Source organism: Myotis yumanensis, unplaced genomic scaffold (genome assembly GCF_028538775.1).
Source record: "Myotis yumanensis isolate MYYU_CA2020_CCGP unplaced genomic scaffold, mMyoYum1.0.hap1 SCAF_8, whole genome shotgun sequence".
Classification (NCBI taxonomy): Eukaryota; Metazoa; Chordata; class Mammalia; order Chiroptera; family Vespertilionidae; genus Myotis; species Myotis yumanensis.
Genome location: NW_027223759.1, coordinates 29,418,361 through 29,432,272, shown reverse-complemented (window position 1 = coordinate 29,432,272; position 13,912 = coordinate 29,418,361). Strand labels below are relative to the sequence as shown.

General features: G+C 40.3%; 1 protein-coding gene across 2 annotated transcripts in view; it reads left to right on the top strand.

Moving 5' to 3' along the window:
* The window catches only part of SLC16A14 (solute carrier family 16 member 14), a 31,439-nt gene extending 18,686 nt beyond the window's left edge, over positions 1-12,753 (top strand). For both annotated transcript variants that reach the window (XM_070422338.1, XM_070422337.1), the window contains 2 exons: positions 1,053-2,030; positions 8,936-12,753. In XM_070422338.1, the coding sequence (XP_070278439.1) occupies positions 1,053-2,030; positions 8,936-9,087 (1,130 nt within the window). In that variant the 3' untranslated portion in view covers positions 9,088-12,753. The remainder of the gene's footprint in view (positions 1-1,052; positions 2,031-8,935) is intronic.
* Positions 12,754-13,912: the final 1,159 nt, after the last annotated feature.

Genomic DNA, 13,912 nt, shown 5'->3' with positions numbered 1-13,912 from the left:
TCTCCCCCTGTGGGAGCCCACTGACCACCAGGGGGCAGCTCCTGCATTGAGTATCTGCCCCCTGGTGGTCAGTGTGCATCATAGCGACTGGTCATTCCACTGTTCGTTCGATTTGCATATTAGCCTTTTATTATATAGGACACTGCCATCCTAATGTTGGGAGGTCCAAATGGGGCCCCATGGTCATTGAAGTGGGGATTATGGTTTCCCTGTCTGTACCTAGAACTTGAGCATAAAACCCATAACCTCTATTTTCAATTCATTTGGCCAGTATTTTCATTTCATTTTGTTTATTTTTTAAAATGCTTCATTTTGTAGAGCAGTTTTAGGTCCACAGCGAAACTGAGGAGAAAGTAGAGAGTTCCCCAAACCACTTGCCCCAACACAAACATCCCCCACCAGCATTGTAATTTTGTCAGTGCAAATCACAAACTGTGCCTATTTTCTAAGAAAGAGACAATACAATTCAAAATCAGAGATACAAATAAGTGTTAGGTGGCTTTGACCTCAAGTGTGTATATTTATGGGCACATTATAATTCCTTTTATTCTTCCAATTAATTTGTGAACAGATTGGCCCCTTCCTGAGGCTTTTGCATATTGCCTGAAGGTGATCTTCATCCCCTGTAAACACTTTCCTGGGTACTTTGTACATTTAGCCCTGACACAGGAGCCCTCAGAAGCCATGCATTCTTTCAGCAAATCACTAAGCACACCATGTGTGTCCCGGGCAGTAAGAGACAGTACCAGGGATGACAGTAAATTCACAGCCCTGCTCCAGAGCTTACATTCTGATATGAGAGTTGATCTTATTCTATTATCAAAATAACTTGTATTGCAAAGCCTGTTGGGGGAACTGATGGGCTAGAAACTTTGGGGATGACCCTCTTGGTACTTACTCATTGAGCTATTTTTTAACAAGTATTAGTTGGTGTCTTTAAATAGAATAGAGACAAGGAAAATGCAATGCAGATGATCTTCAAATGCTGCCAATTCTGGAGATGGCCATTTATGTTGAGCTGTGTGCTTTTTCTTCCCCTTTCAACCATGCAGGCTTTGGGAGCGGGATGGCCTACCTGCCGGCCGTGGTCATGGTGGGCAGATACTTTCAGAAAAGGCGCGCCCTTGCCCAGGGCCTCAGCACCACGGGGACCGGCTTTGGCACCTTCCTCATGACGGTCTTGCTGAAATACCTGTGCGCGGAGTATGGGTGGCGGAACGCGATGTTCATCCAAGGCGCCGTCTCCTTAAACCTGTGTGTTTGCGGGGCGCTCATGAGGCCCCTCTCTCCTGGAAAGGAGGGGAAGGACCCAGCAGGGAGAGATCCGCAAGTCCCCCCTGCCCAATCCACGGAATCGGTTAAGTCCAGTGGACAGCTGGGCAGAGCAGACGAAAAGGAGGGCAGTCCCGGGCGCGAGGAGACCCTGGGTGACCTTGCAGACCAGGCGTGCCCCGAGGAGGCCGGGCACAGGAAGAACATGTGCGCCTTTCGGATGCTGAAGATGGTGAGCCAGCTGACCCTCAGGGTCAGGAAGGGCTTCCAGGAATGGTACTCCGGCTATTTTGGGGCAGCCTCACTCTTTACTAATAGGGTGTTTGTAGCCTTTATTTTCTGGGCTCTGTTTGCGTACAGCAGCTTTGTCATCCCTTTCATTCACCTCCCAGAAATAGTCAATTTGTATAATTTATCAGAGCAAAACGACGTTTTCCCTCTGACGTCAATTATAGCAATAGTTCATATCTTTGGAAAAGTGATCCTGGGCATCGTGGCGGACTTGCCCTGCATCAGCGTCTGGAATGTCTTCCTGATGGCCAACCTCACCCTTGTGCTCAGTATTTTCCTTCTGCCACTGATGCACACGTATGCCAGCCTGGCCGTCATCTGCGCTCTGATAGGCTTTTCCAGCGGTTACTTCTCCCTGATGCCCGTAGTGACTGAAGACTTGGTGGGGATTGAGCACTTGGCCAATGCCTATGGCATCATCATCTGTGCTAACGGCATCTCTGCATTGCTGGGACCACCGTTTGCAGGTAATTGCACAAGGTTATTTTATTTTATTTTACTTTTATTTTTTTATTGATTTCGGAGAGGAAGGTAGAGGGAGAGAGAGATAGAAACATCAACGATGAGAGAGAATCATCATGCCTCCTGCATGCCCCCTACTGGTGATCGAGCCCACAACCCAGGCATGTGCCCTGATGGGGAATCGAACCCAGACCTCCTGGTTCATAGGTCGACTCAACCACTGAGCCACTCTGGTCAGGCAACCATACAAGGTTTTAAAGCTTAGAGTGCATGTAGAGTATTAGGTTGTGTTCTCATCGATGTTATGAAGTCCAAGGTAAATAAGAAGGAAGTTTCCATTTGTGTACATGCCTCTTACTCCTTTTCATTCCTGCCCCCAAATTTCTCACTTATACATTTTAGCAAGGTAAAGGTCATTCTTTCATGTAGAATGCACATGAACTTTTGATCCTTATCTACAAAGTAAGCTGCCAGTGGTCAAGTGGATAGACAACAGGATAGTGCAAAGCCCCGCCAGGACTGAAGCGGGCAGCCTCTCCCCAGCTCCAGCTGATTTCTGTCACCAGAACTATTGTCTGATCTTCTGTTGTTGGGGGGAGGTGGGGGAAGGTCCCCCAAGAGAAACTAAGACTGGGACACTTAGGTGACATTTCCAGATTTTCAAAAGACTGTAAATCCAACAGAACACATCTATGGGCTGGATCTAGCCCTGTAGTAATTTTCTATTGCTGCTGTAATAAATTGCCTTGAACGTAGTGGCTTCGAACAGTACAGATTTATGATCTTACAGTTGTAGAGGTCAGGCTAAATTGGATCACAATGGGTTAAAATCAAGGTGTCAGCAGAACTAAGGAGGAATCTGTTTCCTTGCCTTATACAGCTTCTGGAGGCTGCCTGCTTTTTTGGCCCCTGGACCCTTCTTCCAACCTCTAAGCCAGCAGCGCAACATCTTCTCATCTCTCTCTGATTCTGACTCTCCTACCTCCTTCTTTTACTTATGAAGACACCCATGATTACACTGGGTCCACCAGATCATCCAGGATAATCCCCCACCTCAAAGCCTTTAACATAATTGCATCAGCAAAATCCCCTTTGTCACGTAAGGTAACATTCACAGGTTCCAGGGATTGAGACTTGGGCGTTTGGGGAGAGTTGGAGCATTCTGCTTACCTCAGGCTTAGTTGCCAGACATCTAAGATAAGTTCTCTCACATGTATTCACCTCAGTTCAACAGAAAGTTTGCTTTTTGCAATGGGCATACCAGAAGTCCTATGCCAGGCCAAGTACCTCTCTGCAGCCTCTAATGGGGAGAGTTTATACTTTGTGGGAAGGCACATAAGGGTTGGGAAGATAGACTCAATCTCCAAGAGGCCAGGTACTGGGGAAAGATGACAGGGTCTACCCTCTGTCTAAGGATGTAAGTCAGGGACTGGGGCCAAATGTCCAGAGATGGCTATCATGGTGACCAGGCCAGGGCTGGTGGCAATTATCATAGCTGCCAGAGGTTGTAAGCAGTGCTATAAACTAACCCGGTAGAGCCTCAACTGTTCACATGTCCCTGCTCACATCCTCTGCAGGAATACCTCTTCCCAGTGGATGGGGAACCCATGGGTACAGGACAAAACCTTCCCCATCCCTTCCTTCCCCCTCTTTGTATATATCCTGTAGTTATTGCCTGTCCTAGGAACCCACTGGTGGAAGGCTTATGGTGACACACCCATATTTAAGTCCCCATCAGAATTTGAAGTATAAGAAGTCATGAATTTTGGCTGCATGGCTAATAGCACTGGCAACTGGGTGACTAAGGTTAAGGCCCAAGAATCACGTTAGGAAATTTGAAGGCTATCTACAGAATCTCCTGGATCAGGCTGCTCCTCCTCTCTGCCTATGCACAGACGCAGACACAGTATTTCTAGGCGACAAACTATTGTCAGCTGAATAGTCTGAACTTGCTCATTGATCTCATTGTACAGAATTCTCTATCAGTTAGGGAAGCCTTTGGCCATAAGAGAACACCCTGCCGATGGTAGCTTAAACAGAGATTTAATTGTGTCATGTAACCAGAAATCTAGAGTCCTGGGACTAGATGATAGTGGGACTAAATGATAGGGCTCCTCCACAACATTCTCGTTTAAATATGAAAGAGGGAGGAAGGAAAGACTCAATTCCAGCAGACTTCTACTTATATCTAATTGGCCAGAACTGTGTCGCACAGCTAGTCTAAGCTTCTAGGGGGACTGAGAATTGGAGTAGTTTCTTTTTAGCCTTTGTACAAGAAGAAGGAAAAGAGAAAAGAATTGGGATTGGGTGTTGGATCAGTCAACCAATGGTACTTTCCAGAGATGTTAGACTGAAATATCCATTAAGGGGACAGGGTTTTTGTGACTCGCCTACCCTCTTGTTGGAAGTCCTTCATATATAGTGTATGTGGAAATGGAATCTGTCATTGATGGTCCTTTGCATGATCCACAGGTACTTTCTGCTTCCAATGGTCAGTCTGGGATTATTTTTATACTGACCGCCAGATTTCAAGAGCAGCATCACAACACAGCTGTGAGGTGCTGCATAAGTAATTCATGATCAACGTTATTTAAAGCACCAAAATTTGCCAGCTTGGTTTCCTTGTTCTATTCCTATGATTATGTCCTCACACATTTGAATTCTAGTGCACTTTCTTGAGTGAAAGAAAAAGGAATTGCAACTAGAAGACAGGCAGAGTTTCCTGGTCGGGGTGGCTAAGTTGGTTGGAGTATCGTCCCATACACCAGAGGTGGTGTGTTTGATTCTTGGTCAGAGCACATACCCAGGTTAGGGGTTCAATCCCCAGTTGGGGTAGATACAGGAGGCAACCAATCGATATCTCTCTTTCTCTCTAATCAATAAAGATTAAAATCTTTAAAAAGGCTTCATATATTATTAAAAAATGGAGAAGAAGCCAGGGAGTTAGTTATACCCAGTCTTTAGTCATCAGGCGTTATCTCTACCTGCTTCAAGGTTCCTCCCTAGAAGTGGACTCTAGATGAATGTGACACCACGATGGCAGAAACCGTGTATTAATGGTTCAGAACCTTCTATGAAGGTGCGTCAAATGCTGCTATGGAGACTCTAAAATCAATGCTATGATGTGCATCTCTAGGCCAGCAGCCTAAAGAGGACTTTGCTTCTTTTTGTTTGTTTCTTCTCCTTCCACTGAACCCATGCACTAAGGAACGCTGAACACATCACTGGCTAACCACATTGTGTCTAAGTCATTGACTTTCCTGGCCAAGAAGCCAACCCTGCAGTGAGATGCAAGCCCAGCCTTTATGCATTGTAGTTTAGAAGTGACTGGCAATATGAGTGATTCAATAACATTAAAATCTTGCTAGAAGTTTCAGGTGGGCTAGAAATTACTTAGCTGGATTTGCTACAAGGTAAATTACTGTTCACATCACCTTTTAAAAATGGGTTTGGAAATGAATGTGTTTTTCATTTTGCAAAGCAGTTTCTACTGGCATCAAAAATTCTGGTACAATTTAGTAGCAATCACACATTTCCATTAAGGAGAAGAATGTATAATCAAAGACATTGAACAGATATTTTCACCATGTCACTTAGCAGCATGAATTTCTTGGTCTAATTCATTTATAATATTGCTGGGCATTCAGTTCTTCTCCTTTAAAGATGTAATAATAATAGATACTTTTCTAAATTTTTCCAGTGTAAAATGTAGCCAACAGATTTGACTGACCAAGAAGCTACACATATTTCCTCCAATTGCTTGAAATATAACACCTAACAACAATTTGCAATGTTTTCCACCAAAAGCTGGGAAAACATTTAATAAGTAAGAAAAACAGCTGTCATTCATCATTCGACAGACTCAAATGAAAAGGAAATGTAATTTTATAGGGAACCAGATTTTACTTTGAAGCTGTTGATTTGAATTGATGGTTGGAGCCAGAGTTGCCAAGCATTCCAGGCTGCAAACCAAGGAACCAGGATTAGACCTGTAGGTAGAGATGGAAGGACAGCTTGTCTGAAACCTCTGGTTTGTGAAGAGTTTTGTCCACATGTGCTGGGTCAAAGCACGTGGTCAAGTACAGCATCTCGTGACTTGCTTTACATCTGACTCAGAACTGAGTTGAGTGCAAACTAGAGGTGCCAAAGAAAGATAAAAGAATCCAGAGTCATTTAAAAAGAAATCTTAAAGGTAGATTGGAGAAACCTATGGGATTAATCGAACATAAAATTGGGGACTATTCCTCCAATTTGTATTGTTGTTTGGTGAAGTTGGGTGTACTTTTTAAAAAAGTAACTTTTAAATACTGGGGTCCCGGATTGCAAGAGGGCACAGGCCAGGCCAAGGGACCCCAGCGGTGCACAATTGGGGCTGGGGAGGGACGCAGGAAGTTGGTCAGCCAGAGAGGGACCACGGGAGGGCTCCAGGGCGTGGCTGGCCCATCTCACTCAGTCCCAATTGGGCCAGACCCCAGCAGCAAGCTAACCTACCAGTTGGAACGTCTGCCCCCTGGTGGTCAGTGCATATGATAGTGAGTGGTTGAGTGGCCTTAGTATATATCATTAGCATATTATGCATTGATTGGTTGAACGGCTGACCGGTTGACCAGACACTTAGCATATTAGGCTTTTATTATATAGGATACTTAGCAGACGTTTTCTGTAGTCTGCAGAGACAAGAGGGGGCCTGGTGTGGTGGGAAGGAGGTGTGAGGATGTTCCAAGGGTGATAGTGTTTATTATTATACCCTCCAGAAGGGGGAATAAATAGTACATGTGCAGAGGAGGAGCCAAGATAAATGTGTTTGAAACTTCAAAATATTTAGTATGGCTTGTGCTCGTGGTCAGCTCAGGGCAGTAAGGGAGAGCGGTGGGAAGAACACATCATGGAGCCTTGGAACTTAGATTAACCACTCACCCAAAAAGTAAATCATCTGAACTAAAAACAAATTAATTTTCCAGCCAGTTAGGATTTTGTCCTATTTTGAGGTCTGTGCTAAGCAGCAAAGGTATTTCAGCAACTCCTTGCAGCTATCAGTGTTTGTTGTCTAGAGCCATCATTTTCTACTCTGTCAGTTGATCATATGAAAAGTGAAGATTTAACTATTAAAATTACAAGGTCATCTTTCCTCTGGGATGAGTGGAGTATGAGAACCTCATTTACAGTTATTGATGTTTTTAAATGGTCGCTTATGGATAGTCCCGTTGTGTGTATACTCCATATACATGTACAGCCTTCTCTGCGTTATCTGCAAAGGACTCATTCATTGGTCATGATTCACAGTGGTCCACGGTGGCCAAGTGGTGACACTGAGCAGAATTTTTTGTTTGTTTGTTTTGTTTTGTTTTGTTTTGTTCATATGTCAGTGCGCCTTTCTGATTTAGTTCTGAGGCAGAGTCATTATTTGCATATTATTTGTCTAATATTTTCTGTTCTTCTTGTCTCAAATTGGAGATTAAGACGATAGAGCATTTTACAAAGCCACATGGAAAGAGTCTGATATTTTCTTTTTTTTAATCAAATGACAAACTCAAAACTTGGTTAACTTTTAAAGTATATCCAGAATTCATAGCTTTGGGGTGGTTAAAAATTATAATTTTTAATGCTGTTAGTGTTTGTTTTTCTTTATGACTATCATGACTGATCCAGGCACATCCACTGTGCACTAGATACAGTAAACAACATGATATGGAGAACTACCAGGAAGTCGGAGGTGCTGGCTCCTCCTTTAACAGTTACCTTTGTGCAGTTATTTGTTGGTGGGAGAAGGTTAAGTTGCATATATGCATTCATTTGACAGTAATATATATTTTTAAAACATATTTTGAAATGTGGCCATGAAATGCTGTGTTTGGTCATTAAATCACTTATATTTTTCTGATGCCTTTGCTAATGAATGCACTTGAAATGGAAAAGACAAATGCTTATGCTTACATTTTTACCATAAATAAAATTTTTGTGTGTGGCTTAATCCTCTGTTTGCATTGTTGGCTATGTGGGGACCATGGCATGTGACTGACTCTTATAATTAATCACTGAAGGGAAAGAAACATATTATAGTTTCTGAGACTGTTTTTCATGTTTAACATCTCTAAAATCAGAATGCATTTTACAAAGTCCTACAAAACATTGAGTCATATTTTAATTGACAAGGATATGTCTTTCTTATTGATACATAAGGTAGGAATAAATAATGTAATTCATGATATCTTAGAATCAATGAAATACTGTAGTATTTTATAGAGTGACCAGTAAAATTATTACCCGAAAGTATTAGATTACAATATTAGAGTATTATTTAAAAGGAACTGATAATTTAATTGGCATTTAAGGCTATCTATTTGGCAACTTAAATTTTCGTAAGTATAAAGTTTTATAGCTGTAAATATGAATTTTGTAGAACCTGGGAAATGTAATTCTTTCTGAAATAGATACTTACCCTCATACACTTCAGAATGACAGAAAGCCCAACTGACTTCTTGTAAGCCTCTTGATATACACTAGAAATTTCTTCAAAACTGTTTTGAAGATTTTGGAAAAGATTTGTATTTATATTTGTAAAAAACCAAAATCACTAGATTCATTTTTTCATTGCTGGCTTTGTGCCTGCCTGAGAATTATCCCGAGGGCTATGAGCAGAAGAATTCTCCAGCATGGGTTCCCCAGGCTACTGTTACAGTGCTTTAAAAAGTGTCCCCAGGGCTTAGAAGATAATGCACTCATCCCCAGATACTGGGGACTTTGGTTCATACAGCCCAGACATAAAAAGGGCTAGAGGAAAAGTTTTAGGCATTAATGACATACACATATATTATAGACATACTTATAGTCACAATAAGTGCTTGCTTTGTGTTGTTGACTTTAATTTAGCAACTATATTACACTGAATATATTCTTTTTTGTTTTGTAGGGTGGATCTACGACATCACACAAAAATATGATTTTTCCTTCTATATATGTGGTTTACTTTACCTGGTAGGAATCCTCTTTTTACTCATTCAACCATGTATTCAGATTATAGAACAATCCAGAAAGAAATGCATGGGTGGCACACAGGTGTAGTGTCACATGATGTTTCATGTGAGATTTCCTTGTGGTTCTCGCCTACCTCGCCTGGTCGCTGTGAGGAGCCAATGACATATCATGGGAAAACGCTTTTGTACGGTCACTGGCACTGTCATTTGTAAATGCAATCGTCATTGCTTCATGTAAGAGCAGCACTGCCTTCTTCCACTTGGGGAGAAGCGATGAATGGTATTAAGGACTTCACGCGTTGTAGGGGTGACAATGTCCTTCAAAGACAGCCTATTAGTAATTGGTAGAAATGCCCTCATAAAAACCGTTTTCTCTCGCCATCCACTGGGACTAGGGTTTTAGATACAGCTTTTTAAAACAGAGACAAGGAATAAAAGCTTTTCAGCCCAACTACTGGCAGACCTCATTATATTGCGCTTCACTTTATTGCTTTTCACAGATATTGTGTTTTTTACAAATCGAAGGCAAGACCCCCCCCCCGCCCCCCCACCACCACCACCAGCAAAAGGGTTGCAACTTGCTTTATTGTGACTCTCACTTTGCTGCAGTGGTCTGGAACCAAACCCGCAATATCTCTGAGGTCTGCCTGCACTGTGTAAAGTGACAATAAAATATCTAAATGCTTCTGGGAAGCTCACAGATAAATGGGTTTTAAGCACAAGAATATGACTAGGTTTCAGAAATTCATTGTTACAGGAAGCCATTGATCTTTCACTGTAAAATAAATACAGGCTGTAATTTCAAAGGTTATACATATAGTACAATTAAAGAAAAATGTCTATTTTTATGAAAGAATTCTGCCGCTTGGGAGTACAATTTCTCAATCTTCCTCCAAGAAAAGCATTTGCCATCAATCCTAATCCAGTAAGATCAAGTTATACACGGAATCTTAAGACAAAACCTAAATAACAATTTCCTTAGTGAAAGTTGTATTTGTACTCAAAACTTCTTAATCAAGGGCTATGATTCAAGCACTTTAGTTCATATCATCCTCCTCTTTGTTTATGAACACTATCTGGGGCCTATAAAAATTTTTTCTTGCCCTAATGGTTTGGCTCAGTGGATAGAGCGTCAGCCTGTGGACTGAAAGGTCCCAGGTTCAATTCCTGTCAAGGGCATGTACCTTGGTTGCGGGCACATCCCCAGTAGGAGGTGTGCAGGAGGCAGCTGATCGATGTTTCTAACTTTCTATCCCTCTCCCTTCCTCTCTGTAAAAAATCAATAAAATACATTTTAAACAAATTTTTTTTCTGAGTTCTCGTGCTCAGTAAATAAAATAGAGAACTAATTGCGGGTTGATATGAAGTTGGTAGTTAAATAATTTGTAAAATGTGTTACAAATCCAGAATATAAGACTCTGAGGTTGTGAGGCTAATAAACAGAACCGCCTTGGTGTGGGTGTCTGTGCACCTGACCTTGGAGTAGTGGTAGCAAACAGCCCCTCTCCAGTGGCTGAGCTATACACAGTTTAAAAACAGTTTCCTGAACTATTTCCTACAGAAGATAACTGTGATCCATGACATCAAATTCTCTTCTTTTATCTGAGAGCTCTATTTTTCTAAGCCAAAGATTTTTCAGATTGCAGAATGTTCTTCCCAGAATCATTTTGAAATTTCTGGCTGCCTTACTTGTTTACACATATTTTAGAACTGTTTAAATTTCTACTCACAATTTGCTCATCACACACAAAAATCCTCTAATATCATTGCCCAGTGTCTTGGGTCAAATTTATCTAGAGTAAGTACAGACCATTCTCAGTTTCCTTGGTAATTAGAGGCAGGAATGATACTAGTAATTAGAAACACAGAATGCTACCCCCTGCCTAATTTGGCTAATGGTTTCAGTGTCTTACTCTATGAAACACTTCAGAGCTGTTGACATGTAATTGCACAGAGATAAGTTTCCTCTTTGTTTCATCTTCAGTATTTTCTGCCCTGATGCCTAGTGGGAGGGGTTGCGCAGTGAGAGGGGCCCCCAAAATAACAATAATAATAAAAGGCAGCTAATGAAAAGGAGAAACAAGAGCATGGCTAGTATACACACACTCAATGTTACCTCCAATGATTCGAGAATTGCCTGTAAATTAGTTTAGTTAATAAATGGCATGACACACTCCACTTTGTTCAACACAATGACCTATTTAGTACCATTACAGCTTTGGCTGCTATTAACGAACTCAGCTCTCTATTTTGATAAATGTAATATGAAATGCTGAGGCAATGCTCTTTCTCTCTCTCTCTCTCTCTCTCTCTCTCTCTCTCTCTCTCAACCTATATATGACAAAACTAGGATGGTTAGATGGAAAAACATGTGTTTTAAAACTGACCACAGAACTTCATTACTTTCATGTTCTGACAACACCAAATTAACAAGAGGCAGTGTTCAAGATTTTGAATGGTGCTCTAGCCAATGCATTTTGATGCTCACACTGCTGGTTATGCAATCATAAATATCAACTTTTATCCAATGACCCGGCTTCAGTATCATGTCTAAGTTAAACCTGCTCACCTTCAGTTTGTACCGTTGTTTGTTGACTGACTGTTTTTAAGGAAGTGGTGGTTTCTACCACACAGAAGTTCTCATTTTACAAAAATAGGGTAAAATCTGCCTGCAATATTCACGTTGACAACAGAATAATAGAGAATGCTATAAAGAATTATAGCACATGTATTATTTCCTGTTTAAAATGTTATTATTTACAGTTCTTTGAAGATATTATAAAAGGTTAATTGTGTATTTGTGCTTCGTAGTTTTCCCCTCATGTATCCAAGTAATTTTAATTTATGTACAACTAAATAAATGTTGTCCTGTTTAAAGATGGTCAGTGAGTTTTTGTATAAAATCTCTAATTTTTTTACCTTAAAAGGAAAACTCCTAAAGTGTAACTGATGACTATCTGTTTCGTTTTTCCCCCTTGGAAGTTTTTATTAGGTGTGGTCATAAAACCACCTGGAGAGAATCGTCCAGGGTGTCCGAAGTGCCAAGTCCAGCTATTAAATTTAAAATGCACACACCTCTTAATCTAAAGAATGCATTTCTAAAATATTTTCCTACACATGGACAAAGACAGATGAACAGAATTTTTTTATTATTTATTGTTTGTTATATGAAAGACTGTAAACATTTTTATTGTCCATCATCAGGGAACTGTTAAATAAAATATGGTACTTATGCAAATATTGTTTTAAAGATATATCCATATATAAAATAGAAAAATAATATCCAAGATAGACTGCCAAAAGAAAAAAGCAAGATAATGTACTCACAATTGTACTTTGTTAACAACAAAAGAAAGTTACTCACAGGGCCTCTATATGTATGGAACATTTCTGGAAGGAGACACAAGAAAACATGAATAGTGGTTGGCTCTGGTGAGCAAAGTTTAGGGACTTGGGCAGGTCTGACTTTTTTCCTTATGCACATTATGCTCTTTCGATTTAAAACTTATAGCCAATATTATTTTAAATGCAGATTCTTGAGGCTACTTAAAACCTAGTAAATTGGAATCTTGGGGGATGGGGCCAATAAACCTGCCTTTTAAATAAGCTTATCAGTCAATTCTTATGTGCACTAAGATTGGAGATACATCATCAACATATTTACAAGTAAAACATTCCAATCAATTTCAAATACTTGTCTTGACTCTCTCTCATCGATTATTTGCTTTTATACAATATCCTGGCCAATTACTATATTCAGAGCACTCATAGTGTATAATATTTTTATTCTACTACATCTTTCTGCTTCCATGGTAGTTTTTCAATCAGCAAATGTAAATCGGGCTTCCATAAGAACAAGGCAGGCTGTTGCCTGTGCCTGTGTCTAGCGAGCATGCAGAAGTAAGCTGCTGTTGCACAGAACTACAAGTGACAAAGTGATAACTAAGCTAAGGGAAAGTTGACTGGTAACCTGTTCAGATGAAACTGTAATTAATAATATAACAGAATACATAGGGGTTCAGTAAGATGACTGAAGAACTATCATCAGTGTGTCTACTTGTCAACTGAAAAATAGACTACCAAGGCTAGACTAGGGGTCTCAAACTCTTGAGTCTCAGATCCCTTTTGTATTCCTAAAACACAATGAAGACCCAAAGATATGTTGTTTTTGTAGGCTGTATTTTATTGATATTTACTATATTAGAAAGCGGAACAGAAAATGTTTCCATATTTATGTATTAACTTTAAAATAATAATAATGAGCCTACTGTGTTAATATAAACCCATGTTTATGAAAAGTAACCATGTTTTCCCCAAAGATATTTAGTAAGAATAGTGGTATTGTTTTACATTTTTACAAATTTCTTTAATCTCTGGCATAATAAAAGACAACTAGATTCTTATTTCTTCTGCATTCATTCTGTTGTAATGTGTAGTTTTGATTGACATGTATGAAGAAAATTCAGCCTCATACTTGTATGTAGTTGGAAAGGGGTGGGATATTTTTAAGTCCTTCCAAATAATTGTGTGTGTGTTTTCAACAAGTATTTCTTAAAGGTTACTTTCAGTGTGGAATCCAATATAGTATCAGTGAACTTTTGGTAAAATGTTACATTAATATCTATTGATCTGTCTCACATTTTGAATAGATCTTTTACCTATTTGTGATTTTGTAACATAATGCTTAAGTCATTTGGAAAATATTGGTTCACTGAGTTCTTAGATCTTCCGAATGTTTTCGTATTTCATACAATATTTTAAAACATCACTTGATTTTTGTGTGATTCCATTTATGTGAAACTAGAGGCTCGATGCACGAAATTCATGCACAGGGGTGGGGGGTCCCTCAGCCCGGCCTGCACCCTCTCACAATCCAGGACCTCTTGGGGGATGTTCAACTGCCAATTTAGGCC